Source organism: Balaenoptera acutorostrata, chromosome 2 (assembly GCF_949987535.1).
Source record: "Balaenoptera acutorostrata chromosome 2, mBalAcu1.1, whole genome shotgun sequence".
Lineage (NCBI taxonomy): Eukaryota > Metazoa > Chordata > Mammalia > Artiodactyla > Balaenopteridae > Balaenoptera > Balaenoptera acutorostrata.
This window is the reverse complement of record NC_080065.1, coordinates 185,363,825-185,388,879: the sequence shown is the minus strand read 5'-3', so window position 1 is coordinate 185,388,879 and position 25,055 is coordinate 185,363,825. Positions and strand designations below refer to the sequence as shown.

The 25,055-nt window shown below is 60.6% G+C and overlaps 2 protein-coding genes across 10 annotated transcripts; one reads left to right on the top strand and one right to left on the bottom strand.

Annotated features, from left to right (window-relative positions):
- The first annotated feature begins 414 nt into the window (after positions 1–414).
- Positions 415–4,940, top strand: REEP6 (receptor accessory protein 6). 2 transcript variants are annotated; one of them, XM_007176620.3, is made up of 6 exons: positions 415–631; positions 3,417–3,510; positions 3,591–3,729; positions 4,076–4,244; positions 4,458–4,540; positions 4,781–4,940. In XM_007176620.3, the coding sequence occupies exons 1-6, from the start codon at positions 517–519 to the stop codon at positions 4,793–4,795; spliced, it is 615 nt and encodes a 204-aa protein (XP_007176682.1). In that variant the 5' UTR covers positions 415–516; the 3' UTR covers positions 4,796–4,940. The 2 variants fall into 2 exon arrangements, with proteins under 2 accessions (XP_007176682.1, XP_007176683.1); XM_007176621.3 differs by lacking the exon at positions 4,458–4,540 and having other exon boundaries at positions 417–631.
- Positions 4,941–9,870: 4,930 nt separating this feature from the next.
- Positions 9,871–18,858, bottom strand: ADAMTSL5 (ADAMTS like 5). 8 transcript variants are annotated; one of them, XM_057541282.1, is made up of 14 exons: positions 18,390–18,858; positions 17,387–17,505; positions 17,178–17,279; positions 16,717–16,915; positions 16,516–16,607; positions 16,213–16,273; positions 15,951–16,059; positions 14,647–14,774; positions 14,223–14,334; positions 13,809–13,895; positions 13,520–13,683; positions 13,150–13,348; positions 13,004–13,075; positions 9,871–12,654 (listed from the first exon to the last, which is right to left on the bottom strand). In XM_057541282.1, the coding sequence occupies exons 2-14, from the start codon at positions 17,461–17,463 to the stop codon at positions 12,353–12,355; spliced, it is 1,704 nt and encodes a 567-aa protein (XP_057397265.1). In that variant the 5' UTR covers positions 17,464–17,505; positions 18,390–18,858; the 3' UTR covers positions 9,871–12,352. The 8 variants fall into 8 exon arrangements, with proteins under 8 accessions (XP_057397265.1, XP_028020853.2, XP_057397267.1 ...); XM_028165052.2 differs by having other exon boundaries at positions 16,717–16,789; XM_057541284.1 differs by having other exon boundaries at positions 16,717–16,944; positions 17,178–17,505.
- Positions 18,859–25,055: the final 6,197 nt, after the last annotated feature.

The following is a 25,055-nucleotide window of genomic DNA, read 5'->3' as shown; positions in this document are numbered from 1 at the left end:
TCAGCCCCGCCCCCTCTGTTTTTGCTAATGAATCTCTTCTCGTTTCTCCAATCAGCTCTGGCCTTTCTCCAGCCCCTCCCACCAGCTCCGCCTCCCCAGCACTCTTCTCTCCTCACCCAGCTCCACCCACAACGGCTCAGCCAATTATCCCAGGCAGGACCCCGCCCCTCCAATCAGCTACGTCCCGCTCTCGCTGGGCCAATCGGAGCCCTCAGCCCCCGCGCCCCGCCCCTTCCTCCAAAGTCGCGGCTGCGGCAGCCGCGGCCGGCCCTGGGGCAATGCGGCGAAGGAGAAGGGGCAGGCCCCACCTCCTTTGTCCGCCCTGCCCTCCCACTGGCCAGAGCGGGGGGCAGGAGGCGGAGACCAGCCCGGGGGCGGAGACCAGCCCGGGGGCGGAGAGTGGCCCCAGGGTTCGGCGGTGCGGCTCGCGTGGAGGGAAGGCAGCGCGCACGCTCTACGGCAGGTGCGCGGGGTGGCGGTCAAGTTCAACCTGCCAGCCCCGGGCCCGCCGGTGCCATGGATGGCCTGCGCCAGCGCTTCGAGCGCTTTCTGGAACAGAGGAATTTGGCCACCGAAGCGCTAGGGGCGCTCGAAGCCAAGACCGGTGTCGACAAGCGGTACTTGGCCGCGGGTGAGCCGTCGGGGGGGCTCTCGGGACCGCCTCTCCATTTCGCCGACGGGGACACTGAGGCCCTGGGCCACCGGGTCCTCGGACCTGCACCCGCCGGCCAGCTCCGGCTGCGGGGTCCAGCTCAGGCGGCGGGGCGCGCCCACAGTTCAGGGAGGAGACTGAGATCCTGGGGAGAGGTCGTGGACCGGGACCTCAGGTCTACCCGCAGCTCCTCCCCGCCCCCGCTGTGCGACCTCGGTCGAGGACCACCCCCTCCTTCGGCCCCACAGCCGTCCTCTGCCCCCTCCCTCCGGGCCCTGGGTGCCCGCCAGGCAGAAGTCCTGTTCTTCCAGTTGTCCTGCTGGCCCCGGGGGAGGACGGGGCAGGTAGGCAGCCAGTGCCCTGCCAGTCTTGCCATCCTCTTCCCAGATGGGCTCCAGCATGGAAGCAAGTGTAGAGATCTTCCCGTTTTCCCAGGGGATGCTCCAGACCTGGAGGGGAAGGGTCACTCCCACCTCTCCTCAGGTTGTTTTCCTGCTAATATCACCTCCCACCCCCCGCCCTTGGCCTGCCCTCTCCCCTCCCCCGTCCGGAATTGGGTTGTTTGACTGCTGTGGTGGGGTTGCAGAAAGGTTGGATGGGGCCCACGGAGAGGGAGGTCCAGCCACCCCGATTGTCACTTCCATTCCAGTCCCTCCTCTGCCTTTCTTCCTCAATGACCTTGGGTGGCCCCTGCCACCCTCTGAAACTGTCCAGTAAGTGTCCCTTAAGTGCCTCCCCTCTTTTTTGGTGCTTCAGACCCGACTGCTCTCTGCCACCTCTTCCAGGAAGCCCCCCTGGAATGAATCACAGGACACTTTGTTTGGACACTGGGGGGCAACTCTGGCTGAGGACATGCCACGTGTTTTGAGCACCTGTGTACAGATCCTTGGAGTCCACTTTCCTCCCATTTCCCTGCCAGCTGGGGGATTCCCATGCCAGACAGCCCAAGGAAGGTCCAAAACCTGTCCCCCCAGGTTCCTGGTGCCCAATCTGTGTCGGGTCAGCCAGGGACCTGCCCCTGGGAGCAAGCCCTTGACCTCCTGCCTGGTTTTCAACATCCCTGATACCAGTGGGTGGGGAATTTAGGTCATAGAACACAGGGGAGGGGCCCGTTGGGAGGGGCCTGCTGGGTAGGCTGGGGGGTCACAGGGAGGAAACTGAGGCCTGGAGTGGAAGGCTGCCCCTGCTGCCTGCCCTGTCGGGAGCATCCACCCCCACCCCACCCCCGCCCCATCTGCTGCTGATTGGACTGTCCTCGCCCATGTCCAAGGTCATCCTCCCTTTGCTGAGGCTGCAAGAATAGGGATTGAGGGGAGAGGGGCCCTGGGAGAGCTGCTTCTCCCCAACTAGCAGCAATCGCCAGGGAAGGGGTGCCATTTCCCCCACCCCCTCTGCCAGATGTCGGAACCCTTGGGCCCCACCGGCCGGAGACGGCCAAAATACCCCCTCCCAGGTAACCGAGGAGGAAACCCAGAAGAGGCAGTGACCAGGCCTCCTAGGGCCAGCTGGGGATTCCCCTCCCTCTCCTGACCCCAGATCCCCAGGATAAAGGCTAATGCAGGTGGAGGGGAGGGTGGAGGGGACTCTGCCCTTTGGTCCACTAGTGGCCTTTGTCTCTCTCTGCAGATAACAGCCTGGAGGTGGGGGAAGAGGCTGTAAATGCTCCCAGGAGCCAGAGGCTCCCCCAGTGACCGAGCATGAGCCTCTTCCGCCACCCCTATCCCCAGCTTCCCTTTTGTCCTGGCTGTTGAATGAGACAGAGCAGGGAGGGACAGAGCCCTGCACACAAGAAGTGCTTCATAAATGCAGCAGCGACCATTATGATTTCAGAGTGGCTAACGCTCTTGGCCCCCATCCCCCACACCGTTCTTCTCTGAGCCCTCATTGCTGGGAGTGTGCTTGGCCCGCCGGAAGGGGTTCCCCAGACGTGTAGGGTGGGGTCCCTTCTACTGAGTCTTGTTTAGCTAACCCCACAGCAGCCCTAGGAGACAGGGCCACTACCCGCCCCACTGACAGTTGGGGAAACTGAGGCTGCAAGCAGAGAGACACTTGCTAGGTGTCTCGTAGTGGGTGAGAGCTCTCCTCAGCCAGGGGTACTCTCAATACGGCGCTTTGCATCCTCCCACTAAGACAAGGGCTCTCAGAGGGGGCCGTGCAGCCCCCAGGAGACACCGGGCAATGTCTGGGGACATCTGATGGTCACGACTGTGGGGGGCTCCTGGCATCAGGTGGGTGGGGACCAGGGATGCTGCTCCACACCCCAGATGCAGTGCCCAGGGTGGTTCCCCCCGCCCCAGAGTCAGCACTGGTGAGGGTAAGAGACCCTGGACTAAGAAAAAAGTTAGAAATTGTTGCCTTTCTCCACTCTCCAGGAATCACGTCTTGGTTTTTCTCCCATTTACTTATATTCAAACTCTAGCCTCTTGTGCTCAGCCCCTCCTATAGGACCCAGAGTGAGGCGGTTATAATTGCAGAGATCACATATTCATTCAACAAACACGGGGCAGCCACTCGGTACAGACCAGTCCTGAGGTGCCGGCCTGCCCTTGGAGTGGTCACAGTCCCGCGGCGGAGACTGACATGTTAGTGGGGTTCAGGGCCACGATGAGGGTTGCCCAGGTGCTGTGGGGCAATAACCCCTCCTAGAGGGGCCGCCGAGGCTTCTGGGAGGAGTGATGGATGCAGGCTGCGTGGGCCAGGCCAAGGGGGCTCTGGAGCCTGGGCTCAGCACGTGCAGCCCACACCCAGCCCCCTCTCTCCGCAGGAGCCGCCACTCTGCTAAGCCTGTGTCTTCTGTTCGGGTACGGGGCGTCTCTGCTGTGCAATCTCATCGGCTTTGCATACCCCGCATATGCTTCGTGAGTGCCCGCTGGTTTGGGGGTGCGGGGGGGGCGTCTGGGGCTCCGAGCAGCCCCTGACCCTGCCTCGCCTCCCCCAGGATCAAAGCTATCGAGAGCCCAAGCAAAGAGGACGACACTGTGTGGCTCACCTACTGGGTGGTATACGGCCTGTTTGGGCTGGCCGAGTTCTTCAGCGATCTACTCCTGTCCTGGTTCCCTTTCTACTACGCGGGCAAGGTGGGCACCACCCGGGACACACTGTGGCGGCTGGGGTTCCCAGGAGCAAGTACCCAGGGGTGTCTGACGGGGGAGGCCAGGCCCATCCCCAGGGGTGTCTGACGGGGGAGGCCAGGCCCATCCCCAGGGGTGTCTGACGGGGGAGGCCAGCCCCATCCCCAGGGGTGTCTGACGGGGGAGGCCAGCCCCATCCCCAGGGGTGTCTGACGGGGGAGGCCAGCCCCATCCCCAGGGGTGTCTGATGAGTGTGGCCAGGTCCACCCCAGCCCAGCGTCTGATGGAGGAGACCCCCCCAACCCGAGGCACAGAGTGGGGGCCGAGTGTAACTCCTGTCCTGTGTCCGCAGTGCGCCTTCCTGTTGTTCTGCATGGTTCCCGGCCCCTGGAACGGGGCTCACATGCTGTATCATCGCGTCATACGTCCACTGTTTCTAAAGCATCACGAGGCCGTGGACGGCATCATGAGCGACCTCAGCGGGCGGACCCTGGATGTGGCAGCCGGAATAACGAGGGACAGTGCGTGCTCGCAGGGCGAGGGGTGTCTGTCTCTCCGGTCTCTGTCTGTCTGTCTGTCTCCCGGCTCCCCCTGCCCCACTCACCTTCATTCCTGCCTGCTGTCCTCCTGACTCTGACCGGCCTCTGTCTGGCGTCTGGACCGCCTCCGCTGGGTGCTCGCTAAATCTTCCCCTCTCACTGTCCGCCTCTCTCTCCTACGCTCTCCGGAACCAGTCCTGCAGGCCCTGGCCCGCAGCCGGGCTCTCATCACCCCGGCGGCTGCGGCAGTGGGCCCCTCACTGCCCTCGGAGCCGACTGTACGTAATGCCCACCCCGGGAGGTAGGGAGGGCCCACACGTGTGTGCGCACGTGCGTGTGTGTGAGTGCCTGCACCTGCCTCTCTCCCTGCCAAGGCCGGCTGCTGGCCGCTCAAGTGAAGCTGGCCCCCGGCAGTCCCCGGCAGCCTCTGTCCCAGTCTCCACCGGCTTAGCGCAGCCCTTGGGCCCCTGGACACAGCCAGACCCACCTCACTCACCCCCAGGGCGCTCTCTCCACAGCCAAAGCAAGCGTGACTCAGCTCTGGAAGGACAGGTGAAGTGCCTGCCCAGCCCCTGTGCAGGAAAGTCGGCCGGCCAGTTACACTCCAAGGCCTCCGCGGATCCCCCAGCCGACTCCCCAGTGGAGTCCACCACCAGCCCCGCGTCCCCAAGCAAGCCAGCCCTCAGGAGCTCCACCAACTTGGGCCACTCCCAGCCTCAATCCCCCGCCACTGGCTCTGCCAATGGCACCCAGCTGCCTGGCAAGCTCCGGGGTGGGCTTCGGTCTCAAGCCAACTCCTCCAGCCAGCCCCAGGCCCCAGGGCAGCCCCAGGCTCGCGGGCAGTCCCAGCCACCCCGACAGCCCCAGGTCCACGGTCGGCAGTACGCCCGGCCCTCCATCACTGCCTCAGGCCCTTCCCAGACGGCCCACCAGTCCTCAGGCTCCGCGCAGCGTCCCAGCACCTCCTCCAGTCAGGGACCCCCCCTTGTGCAGTCTCCCAGTGGCACCACCATCCCCCCTCAGCCCCCCAACAAGACCCCCGATGGACCAGGGGCCTCAGCCCCCAACTCCAGCAGACGGCATCAGAAACGGCCCACAACAAAAGCCACCAGCAGCACCTCGGTGCCCAAGCTGCCCGCCTCCTGCCAATCTGAGTCCTCCCTGGAGTACTCCTCAGAGTCCACCACTGAGGCCACCTGCAGCTGGCCCCACCACAGACACGGGTTCCGCTACCTGCAGCACTGCTGGCGGCTGAAGCACCTGGCCTGCTAGGGAGGGCTCAGTAAAGCTCATCTGGACCAGCCTTATCTCACCGTCTGTCCGCCGGGCTCCAGGGGGCGGGGCTTCATGGGCACAGGGTCTCCTCCAACCGGGGCAGGTGCTGGGCAGCCCCACTTTACAGATGAGAAAACCGAGGCTCAGAATGGAGGTGTCACCAAGTGGCTGAGAAGGACACGAGCCTCGGCAATCCTTGTCCTCACGCTTTCTCTCTCCCCTCCTGGGGTAGCTCTCAGGCCCACTCACCACAATCCCCTTCTCTTTTTTTTGGCCGTGCAATGCGGCATGCGGGATCTTAGTTCCCTGCCCAGGGATCGAACCCATGCCCCCTGCAGTGGAAGCACGGAGCCTTAACCACTGGACCGCCAGGGAAGTCCCCACAATCCCCTTGTTTTGAAAACTCTTCCAGACAAGCAAGCTAGAGGCAGTAGCCCCACCTCACTTGTGTTCCCTCTAGAAGCAGATGGCGGGGCAAGAATTTGAGTACAAGTCCTTTACGTGGGAGGGATCCCAGGAAGAGCCAAGAGGGAGAAGATTGAGGTGGGAGGGGAAAGAAGCCAATAAAGCAGGCGTGGCTAAACCCAGCACACCTGCCAGCACGTGGCTCTCCCTCCCATGTTGAATGCACACCTGAGACTTATCCTGTCCAAGTGCTGCGGGGCTGGGTCCACCACCCTGCCGGGCACTGGGGGGAGCGGTGGCCATTCACTCCAGCCAGCGCCCCCGCAGGCAGCGCAGGGTCCAGGGCCAGGCAGCCTTCAGCAAAGAGGCCCCGGGAGGCTGGCCGTGGACGTCAGCCTGGCCTTCATGGAAACTGGGAGGCGGGAGCTGGGTGGGCATGGACAGGACCTCCTAGGTCCCGCCGTTGCTTTCCTTTGTGAGGCCACCACAACCCTGATTGTAAAAACAGGCAGAGACAGAACAAGTAAGGAACGTGATGCACCTGTCATGTGGATATAGACGCAAAAACATCTAAGCAAAAAATAGCAAATCCAACCCAACAGGATATGAAAAACCAGAACACTCTCCCCTCACTGCCCCGTTCAACTTCACGTCCCTGGAAGCACAGCCTGAGTTGGAAGCCGGAGGGTGGGGGGAGCTGAGTGAAGCAGTGGTGGTGGGGGGGGGTCTGGAGCTGGTACTGCACCTGAAATCGGCCCCCCTGGAGCCCAGGGGCCCGTGTTTTGTGCCTCCACATCTGTCAGTCACTGGTTTCAGCCCACCCCCGGGGAGGGGGCCTTAACCCCACGGGCATCTCCGAGTGGCAGCTACTGTCACCCAGAGACAAATCTCCCGCGAGGCATCTGCAGCCACAGCTGGAAGGACCCTGCAGCGCCCATCACAGTCTGCCCGCCCACCCAAGCTCTGCTTCTCCCACATTCTGGTTGGTCACAACTTCTGGTGCCAACACAAGGGGAGGGTTAGGAGGAGAAACCACGAACCCCAACAGGGCAGTGGCTCTCAAGGCCATAAGTCAGTGGTTCTCAACCGGGGGTGATTCTATCCCAGGGCCATTGGGCCATATCTGGAGACACCTTTGATTCCTGCCCAAACACATCAGCCAAGTACTGCAATCCTTTGACATGCCATCCCTCTCCCCACTGAGCGCCCCAGCTTGTCCCCAGCTGGTGGTGATCCCATCCATCACAGTTTTCCTGAAAAGGAGGCAGCTCTGTGCAGCTGCCAACCTGGCAGCCCTGTGTCCTCATCCTTGAGAACTCCAGCGAGGGAGGAAAGTACGGAGCAAGTGCTACTGGTGAGCAGTGGGTCCAGTTCATTCAATCAGTCACTCAACAAATATTGAGCGCCTACTGTATTCCAGGCCTTGCTCCAAGGGTAGAGTCATGACCCAGAGAGACAAAAATCCCCGTTCCTGAGGATTTGGGGAGGTGACAATCAACAGGATAAATGGGTATAACAGGTCAGAAGGAAGAGAATATGGGGGAATATGCGACTAGGAGTTGGGGGGAGGGGCAAGGGTTGGAGGGTCAGAGAAAGGCCTCTCTATGGAAGTGACTTATTTCTCTATTTGGCTGCGTCGGGTCTTGGTTACGGCTCGTGGGGTCTTCGTTGCGGCGCCCGGGCTCCAGAGCGTGTGGGCTTAGCTGCTCTGTGGAATGTGGGATCTTCCCGGACAAGGGATCGAACCTGCGTCCCCTGCATTGGCAGGCAGATACGTAACCACTGCGCCACCAGGGAAGTCCCTGGAAGTGACCCCTGAGTAGAGACATGAAGGAGGCGAGGGCTCAAGTCTGTGAATACGGGGGCAGGAGTGGTCCAGGCAGGAGGACGTGCAAAGGCCCTGAGGCAGGACCGTGCCTGGTGGGTTAGGAGAAGAGCAGGCAGGCCGGTGTGGCTGGAGCCACATGAGCCAGGGCGAGAGAGGAGGTGGGTCTGGGGGGTGGACCACGCAGGTGCCTGCCTGGAAGGTGTGGTGAGGACTTTGGCTTTTACTTGAGGATGTTGGATTTGTTGGGAGGAAGGGATCGAGGGTAATTATTAATGAGCCCCCACCCTGCTGAGAAGTCCACTTGGGCTCTGGGGACAGTGATCCCTTAATCTGCTTATCGCCGGCCCAGGTGTTTGAAGTAGGTGGTGTGGCCTGGGTCCAGGGCAGGAGACGGGGCCTTGCCCCACCCCCTGTGCCCCTTGAAGATTGTCCTTGGGCCCTGCCCCCCCGGGTCAGGTCACCTGGGAGCACAGGTGAGCGGACACACACCTGTCTCCCCAGGTGGAAGCAGTGACGTTTACTTAGCCCCTCAGATTTGTTTTGGTTTTAATTTAAACGTGCAGAAAAGTATAACCCGCGACTCGGGGGCAAGTATCTCAACAGGGCCGGCCCCTCCCAGTCACTTCCGCCCCAAGGTAACCCCCATCCTGCCTTCATTGCCTCTGGCCTTGAAGGTCACTTGTGTCGTGTCCACGGTGTCTTCTGTCCCCTCCTGTCTGACTCAGACTCACCACGCTGCTGCGGGAATGATTGGTGCATCATTCTTTTTCGTTGGCAGAGCGCGTATTCTGTGAGGGCCAGAGAATGATTCAGTCCACTGCTGATGGGTGTTAGAGTTGTTTCCAGTGGGGGGCTATTGTGACTAAAGCTGCTAGGAACATTCTAGAAGCAGCCTTTGGTGAGCGGAGCTCTCATTTGCCTTGGGCGTATACCTGCCAGAGACGGCAGGGTGTAGGGTGAGCCTCTGAGTCTCCTGGGGCTGCTGTAACCAGTCATCACCAACTGGGTAGCTTGGGACAACAGGAATTTTTCCTTTCACCATCCGGAGGCCAGAAGTTCAAGATCAAGGTGTCCCAGGGCTGTGCTCCCTCTGGAGGCTCCAGGAGAGGGTCCTTCCTGCCTCTTCCAGCTTCTGGGAGCCCCAGGCATCCCTGGGCTTGTGGCCACATCCCTCCGGTCTCTGCCTCTGTCTTCACACGGGTGTCTTCTCTCTGTCTCTCCTCTGTGTGTCTCTTACAAGGCACTTGTCACCGGATTTAGCGTCCATCCGGATACTCCAGAATGATCTTCTTGAGACTCTTAATTACATCCTCAAAAATCTGTTTTCCAAATAAAGTTCTGTTCACAGGTTCCAGGGGTTAGGGCGTGGACATTATTATTCAACCTTGTACGCGAGTGTGTGTTCAGCTGTAGCAGAAACAGCCAAACTGTTTTCCCAGGTGGTCAAGCCATTGTAACCCTCAACTAACCCTCAGGGTGTGAGACAGTCCAGGGGTTTTCAGCAGCCCTTCAACCGGACTCGTCCTCCTGTGGGTGAGCCAGCTGGTACAGGGTCGGTGAGAGAGAAGCGCAGACAACAGAGGGGTGCTGTCTGCAGAGAATTCAAAACAGTAAGAAAAGCATCGCACCCCCCAGAGCTGGTACTCCACAAGGTTGTTGAATACAATATTTTGTGGGGTTGATGAAAGAACTGTCGTGATTACTATTGTTTTATTAACATAGGCACAAGTTTCAAGCTTGCCCGTTTTCATTCTTTTTTTTTTTTTTTTTAAAGGATTTTCTTATTTATTTATTTATTTATTTATTTATTTTTGGCTGTGTTGGGTCTTCGGTTCGTGCGAGGGCTTTCTCCAGTTGCGGCAAGCGGGGGCCACTCTTCATCGCGGTGCGGGGACCGCTCTTCATCGCGGTGCGCGGGCCTTTCTCTATCGCGGCCCCTCCCGTCGCGGGGCACAGGCTCCAGACGCGCAGGCTCAGCAATTGTGGCTCACGGGCCCAGCTGCTCCGTGGCATGTGGGATCTTCCCAGACCAGGGCTCGAACCCGTGTCCCCTGCATTAGCAGGCAGATTCTCAACCACTGCGCCACCAGGGAAGCCCCCGTTTTCATTCTTTATCCTTTAATAAACATTGCCTCCTGCGGGAAGTCCATTTGGAGAATTCCCAGTTCTGGACCCTTGAAGACTCAGCTGTGAGTGCTTCCCTCGAGAGGCAGTTCCGTTTGTAATCACCGGCGGTCTCTTCGGGCAGCGATCCAGTCTCTAAACCAAATGGGCCCTGCGTGTTCCTACAGGGACACAGTAAATAATAAAACCCGAGAGCCAGGGATTGTAAAGACACAAAGATACAGATCTTGAGTCTCTCCGTTTCCGTTGTTGCATGTTCCGTTGTTGCACCTGGAGTTTTTACTCGTGTTTAAAAGTAAAGCATCAAAGCAGCGTGGAATTTTTGCTGGGCAAGTAAGTGCAAATGCTAGTTCCACCTTCAGCTGGGTTGCTGATTTTGAGTATCTTTAAAATTGCAATGCTTTCTTCTCTCTTTAAATGGTTCCATTGATTGTTTGTTACGTGACCATTACCGGAAACAATGTTGCCGCTCGGAGGAAGGCATGCGGGAAATCGTGGCTCCTGTGGCCACAGGCCATCCTGTCTGCTAGAGTGGGCCCTGCATTGGCCTCTGCCCCGGCAGGAACCTCACCCCTGCAAACCGGTCCCGCTGGTTGGGGAGTAGATGGCAGGGTTGCCCCACAGAGCTCCGGGGAGGAAGAGGCCGGAGGCTCCCATTTCCAGACACTGAACACACTCCCACAGTACAGTGAGGCAGAGGGGACCATCTGGGGCCATCGGGGACCTGAAGCCCTTGGGGGCTGCAGGTAACACCCGAAACGCTGAATTCCTTCTCCCCCCGTCCTGCCACCAGGGGGCGCCCAGACCCCACACCTCCCTCCAGAACTGCGCCCCACTCTGCCCCGCGGCGGGGTGGGGGGGGGGCGTTCGGGAGATCCTCTGGCTTCAGCACTTGTTACAGAAGACAGGGCTAGGCCGGGGCCGCCCCAGGCGCTGCTGAGTCCCAGGCATACAGTAGGTGCTCAATAAATACTCTTTGGAGCAATGCACGAATGAACAGAAGGGCTAGGGAAGGAATCTGGAAGAGTGAGGTTCCCAAGGTCAGGGCCGGGAGGGGCTGAAAGGGTATACACAGATGGGGAAACTGAGGCCCAGAGAGGGGCAGGACTTGGCCTGAGGTCACCCCCAAGGTCAGGGGCCAAGTCCATTGAGACCCACATGTCCAGCACCCGTTGCACACTCCCACCATCCCGCGCCCCAGAAGAAGACACAACCACAGATGGTACAGATGAGCAGGTTGTCCCAGATGACGGCGTGAGTCACCCCACTCAGGATGGGGAGGCAGAAGGGGAGGTTTTCTGCGTGACTATGTGACACCCCACTGACACTTCCAATCCACACATGATCTAGGCCTGCCCTCCTGGCTCTAGAATCTATGAGGAGACTACATCCAGGACACATGAGGACAGGGCACACGCTGAGGGTGGGGGCTCTGACCTGCCTGCTCTGCTCGGGGGTGGGGAGGGGGCCCCCTGAACGGCCTGAGAGGAATATGTGGCCCCAAGGGGCATCAGGAGGGGGCTTGGAACCTCAGAAAGTCCCGCCTTCCCCCATCCTCTTATATTCCCCGTCCTCACGGTCGCCCCAGGGTCAGACACGCTGGGGGGAGGTGGGGGCTGGACCAGGAGGAGGAGGGGATGAGGTGCACGTGATCACGTGTGTTCAGGTGGTGACAATGTGGCTGTGGATCTGACTAACAGGGCATCCTGAAGTGTCTGCGGCCAAGTATGTGAAACTGGGGTGCCCTTGTTAAAAAAAAAAGTGCTTGTAAAAATTAAATAGGAATAAAAAAGGGGGTGAACAGCAGTGTTGCCTGGAGGGAACCCTCCCACCTCCCCCCGAATTGCGGAAGCTGTCAAGATTATCTCTGAACTTCCTGGTAGCCAGGGCAAAAGGGGAAATTGGTACGTTACAGTGCCTGGGTAGGCATGTTTTCTAGGGGGTCATGCCTGTTTGTAACAGTGTCTCTGAATACGTGAGTGTGCATGTGTTAAGTGGCAATGAGAAGGGAGAGACAGAGTGTCAGGGGGTTAAACAGTGGTGAGCTTCCTGGTAGCCAGGGCAAGAGGGGAAATGGATACATTACAAGGTCTCCTTAGGCATGTCTTTGTTGGGGTCATGCTTGCGTGTGACAGTGTGTTCCAGCAAATGAGTGTGAGACAAGGGGAATAAAAGCAGACACAGAGTCTCTGAGAGTAAAATAGCTATGAGTTTCCTGGCAGCCAGGGTGAGAGAGGAAATCAGAGCTAAAGAGTCCATTTAGTGTATCCTCACCAGTGCGTGCCTGCTTCTGACAGTGGATCTGACTGAGTGCAGGGGTGTCTGAGTGTGTGTGGTGGGGAGTCACTGAGCTGCAGGTGGGAGATAGTTCTGAGCTCCCTGGAAGCTATGGCAAGAGGGGAAATATGCTGACTTTGAGCCTGGTCAGCCGTGTGTGGCCGAGGTCTGGTCCAGGGGCTCAGAGGGGGCAGTGTCTGGCGGCCAGGCGCACGCGGCTGTCCTCGGCGGGGCTCCAGGGCCGGGCGTAGCCAGCATGGGGGAGCAGCAGCCAGTCCTGAGTGCCATCGGGGCTGATGAGGCGCTGGGCTGCCAGCAGGTAGTCCCGATGAAGGGCCAGCGGTGGGCAGGGGCAGCGGCTCGGCGCCCACACGTACTCGAGGGCCCGCAGTGGCGAGCGGTTCTTGTAGATGAGCTGCACGCGCACCTCATATCGGGTCTCCTGGGCCTGCCGGACGCGGCCCAGCACGCGGGCCCGGAACACTGCGGGCAGGGTGGTGCTGAGCCCGGCTGGACACTCCGCCCCGGGGCCCATCCACACACCCCTTGCCAGACGAGGGAACTGGGAGTCAGGTGGGGCATTGGGGGCCCTTGGGGACTGTGGTCAGCTGAGGCCGGGGGTAGGGGTCAGCTCAGGGATCAGTGAGGGGTTAGGAGTCAGATTAGGGCAAAGGATCAGATCAGGGAGTCAAATGAGGGTCAGGAGGGGTCAAGCTGGAGTCAGGTCAAGGAGTGAAAGGCAAAGTCAGACCAGGGTCAGAGGTCCGCTGGTTAGGGGTCAAGTTCAGGTCAATTAGGGGCCAGGTGAGGGATGGGGTCAAGGGCCTCTCACCAAAGTCGCTGCCGCAATAGTGGAGCAGCCGGTGGGCACGACCGCGGGTGTCAGGGCAGGGTGGGCAGGGGTCTGCGGGGGCAGTGCAGTCAGGGGCACAGGCCTTGCCTCCCTGCTCGCCCCCGCCCAGGCTGTCCCCAGCTCACCTGGGGTGGGGCCTGGGGTCCGTGGGGGGATAACAGTGGGGGCAGCGGGAGACTCAGGGGACTGAGGATCTACCTCCCGAGGCTGCGGCTGCCGCAGGGACCAACCCTGGGCCTGAGCCTCCTCCTGAAAGGGGCCATAGCGCTCCCGGGGGAGCCAGAACTCGAACTCAACGCCGGGGTTGGGCTCCTGCAGGAGGACCTGGGCGGCGGGGGTGGGGGTGTGTCACATACTAGGGAGCTGCCCTCGGACCTGATGGCCCAGCGTCCCCCAACACACACTCTACCCAGCCCCTCCCCGCCCCGACACCTGCTTCCCAACGGATTCTTTAACCCCACACGCCCAGACGCCCTCTCAGAGGCCCGCCCCCACCTGCAGGAGCAGGTCTTCGGAGGTGGGCCCGGCGGCGCGCAGCGTCTCCTCTGACCCTGTGACGCGGGTGTAGACCACGCGGGTGCCCGCTGCCTCGTAGGTCCCGGGAGGGCTGACCGCCCAGTTCCCGTTGAACACGTAGCGCCCGTCGCCCCCCATCAGCGCTGCAAGGGAAGGGTCAGCCCGGGTTCCCCGGAAGCGGCCCCGCCCGCCTCCCGACCCTGTCGCCCCCCTCCCCGCTGGATTCGGGCGGCCAGCAGGGCGCCTCCTCCCTCGGACCCTGCGATACCCAGGTGGTTCCGGCTCCGGTGGGCGGCGCGGATGTGCCTGGCGCCCTCGGGGATCAGGGTCACGTTCCAGTACCCAGCGAAGGCACCTGGGCGGGAGGGAAGGAGGGCGTTGGGGAGCAGGTGGGGTGTATTTGAAGGATGATTTGAGGATTAAGTGGGATACTGCGGTAAGAAGGTTATCCAAGGCCCTGGTACTCCGAAAACGCTTCCTAAAGGATTGGAGTTACGATGATTATCACTTAAGTGCGGCAGCAAAAGAGTTAAACCCCGTCTATTCTGGGGAGGGCGGGACAATCTGGCAATGACCAATCAGAATGATGAGCGATGGGTGCTGGGCCGCAGACTGCCCAATCAGCGCGGGACGTCTTAAAGGGCCCGCTCTGGGAGAGCACGAGGACGGGGAGGGCTGTCACCGGCATCCCGGAACACGCGCTGCACGAAGAGGCACGAGTCGTTGGCGCCGCCGCAGCGGCCGCAGCGGTCTTCGCGGGCATCCGAACCCAGCAAACCGTCACAGCCGGCGCTCTAAAGGGGTGGTGAGGGCACGCGCGCCGTCAGACGGCCCCTGCCGTCGAGGGGGCGGGGCCCATGGAAGAAGGCAGGACCAAGAACTAAAAGGATGGAACCTGGGGGGCGGGCCCTAGTGGGAGGAGGCTGGGGATGAGGCCTAGTGATAGGTGGGGCAGGGGAGGTCGGGGACTCGGTAAGGGGGCGGGGCCTAGGGAAGAGGGCGGGACCAGGAACTTACTGAATGGGGTCTGGGGGCGGGGCCTGGAGGGAAGAGGCCGGGTGGAACCTAGAAGGGGCGGGGATGGGGGCGGGGCCTGGAGTTCTTACGAGGCAGCGGCCAGCCACGCAGAGTCCCTGGGTGCCCGGCCTGCAGGGGGTACCGTCCAGCACGCGGCCGAAGCTGTGATAGAAGTCGTGTCCCTCCGCCAGGCAGTTGAGGTCGCACTGGTTGGGTGCTGGGGATGGGAGGAGTCGGTGGGAGTGGGGGACATATCTGAGTTCCAGCCCCCTTCGTGCCAGTCTCCCTTCAGGCAGCCATCCTCTTGGGCAGATGAGGCCCAGAGACTCAGCCAAAGCCACACATGGAGGCTGAGGCAGAGCCAGGACTGGAACTTAGGCATTCTGCTTCCCGTTTGCTGGGACTGTCCCAGGCAAGTATCCTGGGCCTGCACTCATTCGTTCATTCATTCATTCATGTTAACTCCTAATATTAGGGGCCCACTATTAACATCATCACCCATTCTTCACTCACTCTTCCACACGTTCATTCCACAAACACTCATAGAGCACCTACTATTTTCCAGACAACGTTCTAGGTTCTGGGGTACAGAGGTGGGCAGAATTCACTCGGCACTTGGGCTCTGCACCCAGCAGGTGCCCCCCAAAAAGTATTTGTCCAGTTCTGACTGAGTCCTGCATAGCCTGGGTATGTTGCTGGCCCTTCCCGGGACTCAGTTTTCCCCTCTGCCTGGCAGTGGGGCATAATGGACAGTCTGACCACACCCCAGGCCCACAGACCTGATCCCTGCTCCCCCTGCTCAGGCTCACTCTGGCTCCCGACTCCCTGAGGCTGGCTGGCAGACCCAGCCTGGAATAGAGCCTGAGCTGGCCCTGGCGGGCCTCTGCGGGCGTGAAATCATGGCAAGTTTCCGCCAATTCTTAGGGTGAAGGAAAAAAAAAATCTGTGAGGTTGACGGTTGGAACTTTCTCCATTCTAGGATTTTCTTATCTGTGTCTACCCCCACCGTGGCATCTGAAGCTGCCTGTTTCCCTTAAATCTGGAGGCGCACTGCCCCAGGCACACAGTTATATAACTCGCTATTTTCAGCTCAGTGCAGCAATATTTCCTGCTACTGGTGTAAGTTTGAGAAATGTTGGCCTCTGGATACAGCTCCCAGTAAATCCTCAGCTTGGGGTTCGACCCTGTGCAGAATAGACCCTGCCTCCTTCTGCCCCTCTTCACAACTCACACTTGCTTTCCACCCTTCACTTCACCAACTCCTACATATCCCTCAAAGCCCCAGTGCCAATGCCCCCTTCTTGCACCCCTCCAAGTCCCCCTTCCTTCTTAGCAGCCACTTTTCCCTGCCAGCTCTGAGAGAGCTGGACTAACAGGAGCATAGGCTACTCACCACCATAGAAGGGCACCCATTGGTAGGTCTTCTGGGTGCCCAGGACAGGGTGGCCATTGTAGAGGGCGCATTGGAGGTCTCGGAAGGGCACGGCCCCTGGGGGACACTCCTGGGGACAGAGATTGGTGGAGCAGAGGCTGGGACAGCCCCGGGGATGCCCAGAGAATCTGGCATGGTGGCAAGCATATTTGGGGGCATGAGTGGGGAAGCAGGAGGGCTTCAGGGAGAACTCAGTCTGCGGGGGTGGGTGGATAGAACTTACGGGCAGCTGGCAGAGGCGGTACTCGTGGGTGTCCCCCCAGCACAGCTCTTCCCTGGGAAACCTTCGATGAGCAGGGTGGCCAGACTGCGGTCAGCACCTCCGGAAACCCTTCCCCAGAGCCAGCCTGCCCACCCATCCACCCCCACTAACCCCACCCACATTCCAGCTGGATTAGCGGGATTAAAAATCACAGCATGTGTGGGCAGGCCGAGGGTGCGGCCAGGGGCTGGGCCAGCCTGACAGGAGAGGAGGGGCAGGGACCCCCTCCCATCCCACCCAGCCGAGTCCCAGGAGCCTCCTCACCGGACGCATTGCCGCCTGCGCACGGAGAGCCCTCGCCCGCAAGAGCTAGAACAGCGGCTCCAGGAACCCCATGGAGTCCACTCACCCGGACCCTACTTGGGGAGATAGAGGCAGAGTCAGCCTGGAAAGGAGCCTGGTGACCCCCACACTGCCAGCCGGGTTCCCATACCCGCTGCCCCCTGGGCTCATGTCCCCCTTTACCTGAGCGTTGACCCCCAAACCACAGTTCAGGAGGGTCCACAGCAGGAGCAGGAGGTTCCGGAGGGGGCGGGGTCTGGGGGAGAGGAGGGGGCGCAGCAGTGGGGGGGCCAGCAGGCCAGGGGTTGCACCCCAGCTCTTCCCTGACTGGCTGTGTGATTTTGGACAGTAACTCAACCTCTCTGAGCCTCCCTTCTCATCTCTGAAAAATGAAGTCATAATAGAGCCCACCTAATAGGAGAGTTTTGAGGGGTTCGTCAGATTAGGTGAGGAAAACGGGGGGTACAGAGCCCGGTCTGGAGAGAGAAAACTCAAATAATTATTATTGGTTGTTTACTGTCTATGATGCACGTAGTAGGTGCTTATTCGGCGTCTCATGATGGAAGGAATCATTCCAGGAGCGTGCACAGGTGTCTCCAGGGTCCTAGGGCCCTCTCCACTCTCCCCACCAACTTTGTTCCTACCTTCCGGTGTGGCCAGGGGCCAGGCGCTCCTCTTCCCTCCGCCTTAGTTTCCCCATCTGTGCAGTGGGGACCAGCTGGGCACAGTTCAGGATTCTATGGGACCTTGCAGAGGGTGTGGCTGGTGGTGGCTGGGTCTGGTGCCTGGCAGAGCTCCCCCCACCCCACCCCCGGGCGGGCCCCAGCCTCCAGGGCCCCCTCAGCTCCCAGACCTGCAGCAGCCAGGAGCTCCTGGATGGGGGGCGGGAGAGGGCAGGGTGACCTGGCCCTGGTCCAGTGGGTGCCTCATGGCCTCATGTGAAGAGCGTGTGGGATGGAGTCCCAGAGCCGCCTGCAGAGGGAAAGGGGCCGCCAATGAGGATGACGCAGGGAAGAGGGAGGCGGCTGTGTGGGGGTCGGGGAGAGGGTGGCTGGGAGGCTTTGTCTCCCTGGGCCTCAGTTTCCCCATCTGTCAGGGGAAGAATGAAGTCACTTGCCATCCCCACCCTCCCCATGATCATGGCATTGGTGGAGAAAGTGGCGGACTAGGGCCAGGGAGCCCAGCGGTCAGCAGTGCCCAAAGGACACGCAGGCCATGCTGGAGGGCTCCAGTCCTGGAGGTCTCGGGCAGCGGATGGGGGAAGGCAGGGCCCCACTGGATGTTCTTGAGCAGCAGTGTCCCTGGTTATCAGGCTCTCCTGACTCTGACATTCAAACCTGGGGCACCAAGGGTCTGGGGCCAAGGTGGCTCCAGATGCTGAGAACCTGGGGGACCACGGGGTGGGTCCCCCCCGGTGGGTCCCCCCCTCTGACCAGAGCTGTGAGGCTGGCTGCATCTCTGAACCTCAGCCCTGGCTGGCCCAGGAAGCAGGAAGAAGTCCGGGTTGGAGAGCAGAGGTAGGGGGAGGGGGCTTGACCCTCGGACACCCGCTCCCCTCTTAGCACTGGCTTACGGGGTGGGGGTCTAGGTGATGCAAAATGAGGGGCTTGAGGGATCACCATTCCCACTCTCCAGAGCCCCCTGCCCGAGGAGCAGGACACACCCCCCGTTTAGGCTGCAGTCCTGACCGTCGGTGTGATCTCAGGGCAAGCCACGCCTCTGGACCTCAGTTTCCCCAGAAGGAAGTGGGGATGAGCTTTCTCCCACCCTGGGGAGTGCTGCCTCGCCACCCCACAGCTTAGGGAGGGAGAGAAGACTCCGCCCGGGTTAGTGGGGGGATAGGAAGAGGGACTTACCGGCTACGTAGAGCCCAGGCGGCGCGTCCAGGCTCCCCGGGCGGCCCGTGGGCGAGCGGAAGCGGCGGGGCCCGCGAGGAGGGGCGGGGGGAGCCCGGGGCGGCCCCTCCCACCCGGCCTCCCAGGGCGCGCCCCGGCCGGGGTCCAGAGGGGCGGCGGCGCCGTGCGCCCCCGTGCGGCCGTTGCGCGCCTGGGCGCCGATCTGCGGCAGGGGACTGCTCCGCACGCGCCGCGGCCCCCCAGAACTGCGGCCTGGTGTCCGACCGTCCGCGTGCCGGTGACCTTAGGAAGCCCAGGGCGGGGGAGCCACGCGGGGACTGACCGCCCTTACCCCCACCTCGGGGCTGCTATTCCGGGCGCCGCGCTCAGGGCCCGGGAATGTGAGCGAACCGAGGTCGCCCTGTTGAGGCTCCAGGAGGGCGCTGCCCTCTCCCCACCGACGCCCAGATCGCGTCCCCACGAAGGCTCCCTTTCCTGGCCACTACCCCTCCCCAAATCCCTCTCCCTACCCCTCCCTCAAAGTCACCCTACTCAGGAACCCGCGCGCCTGGGTTCCGGTCCTGGGGTTGCCGCCCCAGGTCCCGACCACCCCCAGAGCAGGGCCCCAGAGCACTGGGGAGAAGCTCAGTCCCAGGGGCCTGGCGTGGGGGGCGGAGAGCCCCCTCCCAGCCCGGCGCATTCCCGGGCGCTGCTGTCACCAGAGGACGCGCCCCACCCCGCCTCCCGCCCTCCCTGCCCGGCCCCAGGCTGCAAGCCGTGGCTTCGCAGCTAGACCCGGGTCCAGAAGGCCCCCCTCCCACGCGACTGTGGCCCCACCCTCCCCGACCTCAAGTTCCCCATCCGGGCAATGGGGCCGGCGGGGGTCTCCACAGCGACAATTCCAGGTGGATCTCAGCTCTTTGCGCGGACGGGCAAGGACAGGGTAACCCCAGGGCTCCCCACCACCAGACCTTTCCCCGGTTTAGCATCTGCGCGCCCCCCCGCCCACCCCTCATCCCCCGCCCAAGCAGGGACGCAGCAGGCGCCCTCCGCTCGCCCCCTCCCCTGGCTCCTCGCTGTGGCCCCAGGATGCTGCCTGGCGAGCGGGTTGAGGAGATGGGGGCACCAAGGGGGGCGATGGGTGGACGGCTCTTCTGCTCCCTGAGCTCGGCCCAGTCTCAGCTTGAGTGCCCCCTTCTCCCGGGAGCCTGCAGTGGGGTGTTCCAGCCCCGAACACAGGGAGGGGGTACCGCCGGTCCAGCTCTGTCTGTCCTCCAGCCTGGAGCAGCTCAAGGCAGGGCCATCCAACGCCATTCATCCATCCAACACTTACTGAGCATTTACTTTGTGCCGCTACAGCTGTGAATCCAGCTAGTGAGGGGAGACAGTGCCCTACGAGGGCACCATGCTACCTTCCCATCAGGACGTTCTGCAGAAATAGCCCAAGCTCACTGCAGATGGGGTGGGGGGCCAGGAAGGCCCTCACGCAGGAGGTCATTGCCGCAGGGAGGTGGGGGAAGGGCAGCCCAGTCTGCCTGGAACAGCACATGCAAAGGCTCTGAGGCTGGAAAAGGGAATAAGGGACAGTGGGAAGGTTGGGGTGGGTGGAGCCAGTAGCCAGCCTGGGGGTGGGGATGTGGCCAGAGAGGGGCCAGGGGGATGGCAGCCATGGGAGGTGGGAGGGGGTGCTCTGGTTTGGGAACAGCTGCCTCTGGCTGTCATGGGGGCAGGACAGGGGACCTGGAAAGCAGTGGGGAGGCAGTGGCAGGCATGCTGGGGTCAGGGGCTGGGCTGGGGGCGTGGGGGGTGGGGAGGGCACTGGGTGGCTCCCAGCTGTTTGGGAGTGGAGTCTGCAGGCCTTGGGACAGATCCCATGGGGGAGGCACTGGGAGGAGGCGGGTGGGAGCTTGGGCTGAGCAGCCAGTGAGGGGAGGTGCCCCATTCCCTGCGGGAGGGGGAGGCACAAGTCCGGAGGTCACCTGACGATGGGTCCAGGGTGAGGCAAGGAGAGGCTGGGAGTCCAGGGGCCGCGTCTGGCTGGGGATGGACATGTGGGCATCCTTTGCACACAGCGGTGTTTAGAGTCATCGATGAGGTCATGGGGTGAGAGTGTGGACAGAACGGAGACTGGGGCCTGAGTGTCAGAGGCCGGGGTGGGCGTGGGGTCCCCCGAGGTCGCAAGAGGATGGGCTTCCGGGAGGAGGAGGGGCAGCCTGAGTGGGTAAGATGAGGATACAGCATGGACCAGTGGCCAGCGGTTCAGCATCAATGAAGGCAGTGACCTTGACAAGGTTCAGCCTGGGGGAACAGGGCTCGAGAGAGGATGGCAGGAGAGAGGGGGATGGTGAGGGCAGGCACCCTCTGCAGAGCAGCTACTGTGTGCTGAGCTGGGGCCTGGGGCCTGGGCGGCATCAGAAAGAAATCAGGCTTGGCCAGGAGCGCCACCAAGTGGACAATCTCATCCCCCGCCCCCCCCCCATGTGCCTTATGCCCCAAGCCCCAGTTCACCGCGCTATGCAGGGTGTGCATACAGCAGGCAGTGTGCCCTGCAGGAAGGTATACAGAAGGCACTGTACCCTGCAAGGAGTGTATATACCAGGCATTGTGCTTTGCAAAGAATGCATACAGCAGGCGCTGTGTCCTGCATGGAGCATATACAGCAGGCATTATGCTTTGCAGGCAATGTATGCAGCAGGCACTGCATCCTAGACATGCATACAGTAGATACTTGGCCCTGCAGTACAGTAGGTACTGCACCTTGCAAGGAATGCATTTAGTAGACATTGAACCTCCCAAGGAGTGTATACAACAGTCAATGTAGCCTATAGAAAGTGTATACAGAAGTCACTGCACCCTGCAGGGAGGATATACAGAAGGCACTATGTCCCACAAGGAGTGCATACAGCAGGCACCATGCTCTACAGAGAATGTCTACAGCAGGCATTGTACTCTGCAGTGAGTGTATACAGCAGGCACTGAGTCCTGTAGAAAGTGCATACAGCAGTCCCTGTGCCCTGCAGGGACAATACACAGCAGGCACTGGGTCCTGCAGGGAGTGCATACAGTAGGCACTGTGCCCCGCATGGGAGCCCTAGCGCCTATGGGATGGCCAGATGGGGCTGGGGTGAAGGTGTGGAGTCCTGTACCCACCCATGCCCCCTCTCCCCAGTCTTTGTCGCCCTGCAGGTCTCCAGCCTCCCACCCCCATGCAGGAGGTAACTCAGCTGGATTCAGCAGATCCCCAGAGGAGGCGGAGAGCTCAGCTCGAAATATCTGCTGCAGGTGGAGGGGTGGTTGTGAGGTTTGGAGGCTCCAGGTGCGGTGGCATCTCACCCCCCCGCAACTCATGCCCTGGTCTGAACTCAGGCCCAGGGGTCGGCAGGGTGCCCCTACGCTGAGCTCCGGCCTGGACCCCGTCCCTGACGCTGGGCCTGGACAGGATCAGGCCAAGTGGACACGAGTCCTGATGGATGTGGGTCAGCCTAGGCTCCCTCTGTGGTCTCACAGCCTTGAGCCTCCCCCTGCCCCCCTCCCCAACTCCCTGTGGCCTCCCACGATCCCTCAGGCCTGGGCACGTGGTCCACAGGATACTCCAGTCTCCTGTGTAGATGGGGTGGGAGGGGTCCTGCAACCCCAGAACCCAGGTCTCTGGAGCTGCCCAGCTGTCCCTGGGCATGAGCATGAATGGAGCAGGATCGGGGACCCACCATGGCCAGGGTTGCCCATGTGAGCTGGGATGGTAGTTTTCTCCACCCCAGGGAGAAGCCAACAGAAGCAGGAAGCAGAAAGGGCGAGATTTCTGAGACGGTTGTTTCAGTCCCTGGATCAAGCTGCACCTGAAGCCATCCATCCATTATTTTTCACTTTAGCAATTTGGAGTTTCTGTGACTTGTAATCAGGAGGTCCTCTCTAATAGTGAACAGCATCTTTTTCATCACCTTCACACCCCCCACCCCGGACAGGTCCTGTTTCTCAGGCCACTGATCCTGTGATGGAGTATTTCACCTCTACACATCACCACCACCTTGGAGGCCTCCATATCTGATGTGACACCCCCCAGCTGCCCCCGTGAGAGGAATCCTCACCCCCACCTCATGGGTCGGGATGCTGGGGGGCAGAGGGGCAGAGTCACACGCAGTGAGACTTGGAGGGCCTGGGATAGCTTCACAGTCACATCCGAATGGGTGTCCTGAGCTCCTTTTGAGGCAGGGGGTTGGGGGGACTTGCCTGAGTGGGGAGATGCTTGAGGCAGGACCTGGAGAATGAAGGGGAACCGGATGGAAGTGGGTGTGAGGGAGAGGGTGTTCCTGGCAGACAGAACAGCACGTGCAAAGGCCAGGGGGCCAGAGGAGGAGGGTGAGGACCAGCCCAGTGAGGAGACCTGTGTAGCTGGAGAGCAGTGAACATGAGGCCAGAGGGGGCAGGGGCCTCGCATAATGTGGGGACCAGGAGCATGGGAAAGTTATTCAGAAACGGCAAGAAGTGTTAGGTGAGAAGGAAAAGTTATGCATGATCTGATGCCATTTATATAAAAGGAAAAGTACCTATGTTAGCATAAACTCAGACAGGAAGTGGACAGGAATAAACCCTCACGGTCGAGCACGATGATCTCGGCGGGGGGGGGGGGCGGTTGGGGTGAGTTTGAGTTACTGCCTTTTAGGTTTTAATTTATTGTAGTCTTTTAATTCTCTTTTTTAAAGAGAATTTTTATTTTGGAATAATTTTAGATTTACAGAAAGTTGCAAAAGATATTACAGCAAGTTTCTGTCTATCTTTGTCACCAGTAGTATAATGTCACCCACCCACCCCCCCCCACACACACACAGGATGTCCATGTCCTGGTCCTGGGACCTGTGACGTGTCACTTCATGGGGCAGAGGGGACTTTGCAGGTGGGATTAAGGCCCCTGGGATGGGGAGGTCCCTGGATTCCCCGGGGGGCCCAGCGTCATCCCAGGGTCCTTATAAGAGGGAAACGGGAGGGTCAGAGGCAGAGAGAGACGGGAGAGGCTGCGCTGCTGGCTGTGAGGATGCAGGAGGGGCCGCGAGCCAGGGATGCGGCGCCTCTAGAAGCTGGAAAAGGCGGAAACCGATGCTCCCCTGGAGCCTCCGGAAGGACCAGTCCTGCCCACGCCTGGATTTTAGGACTTCTGACCTCCAGAATGTGAGGTGATAAATATATGTTTTCTTAAGCCACCAAGTTTGTGTTAATTTGTTACAACAGCCATAGGAAACAATGACTATTTGTCACATCTAAGGAACTCACGTTGGTATATTATGATTACTAATTGATAATATTAGTAATTACCATCACTATTGACCAAACTCCAAACATTATTTGGATTCCACGAGTTGCTGTTGTTTTTTGTTTTTTTTTCCCCCAACTAATTTCCTTTTTCTGCTCCAGGATCTCATCCAGGAGCCCACATGACATTGAGCTGCTCCTCTCATAATTGGTCAAAAGAGCCAAGCAGATGAAATACAGATTATTCCTGTGGAAATCTGGCTGGTTCTGATGGCACCCAGCACTTTGCATGCAGCGGAGTCAATCAATGTCCCCAAACAGAGGTTGAGAAGGCATCCAGCTGAGGACACTGGGGGAAGAGTGTCCACCTGGAGGGGCAGCACCCGCTCAGGACCCTGAGGATGCCCACCAAGCAGGCGGGGTCTGAGGCAGCTGGGGGAGGGTTTGGACTTTCCCAAGGCCCCCCAGCGAGTGGGTCAGCACCTACACGGGACATAGCAAGGAAATGCACAACCTGTCTCTGCCATGGAGCCCCCAGTCCTGTAGGAGAGAAGTCAGCGAACTAGCAAGGAAATGGCATGATTGCAGGTGGTGAGGGTACCACAGAGGGACTCATAGGGTGTGGGGGGCCCTTGCCTGGGTCCCAGAAGATGAAAAGGAGCTCCTGGACGAAGACTGGGGGGTGGGGAGCCCTTTGGACAGTGAGAATGGCATGTGCAAAGGCCCTGAGGTTGGGATGAGCTTGGTATGGGATCTCAGACCAACAGAGAGGCCAGGGTGGCTGGGCCAGGGTGAGCGAGTGGGTGTGTGGGAAGGCCATGGGGGCCCACTAGCAGGCTTTGGATGTGATCTGATTTGGTTCTGGAAGGCTTCTTGCTGTCAGGAAGAGGCTGGACTGTCCCTGAGCCCCACAGCATCCCCTGAGTCCAGCTCTCAGCCAGCCCCTGGTTCTGTGAGCCTCTGAGGGCCTAAACACATTGTGGCCCCCGACCTGGCCATAGCTGTCCTTAAAGCTCCTGACCCAGGGCCCTGGCTGGTCCTGAGCATTGTGCCAGGGAGGCCCCACGTGGTGTCTTCAGTTCCATCTCCTCCTCTAGATCATCCTTGGGCTCCCCTGCCAGGCATCTTGAAGGCAATGTCCCCAAAACTGCACTCTGGATCTCCCCTCCCTGACCCTGTCTGCCGCCCCACACCCTGGCTGTGGACATGTGTCCTAGTGTCACGGGTTAAAGGGGAGAAGTTGGAGTGGTTGAGCCCAGGCTCTGCTCCGCTCTGGGGGGGCATCAAGCCCCTCAGAGCTCCCCACCCACATACCTTCCTGTCCCACATTTCACTCCATCGCTCTCCGAGCTGCAGTTGGACCATGTATGGGAGCCATTCCAAGCTGGGTGTACAAGACAATTAATGTCCAAGGTGGAGGCCCCGGCCAACGGGGGGCGGATG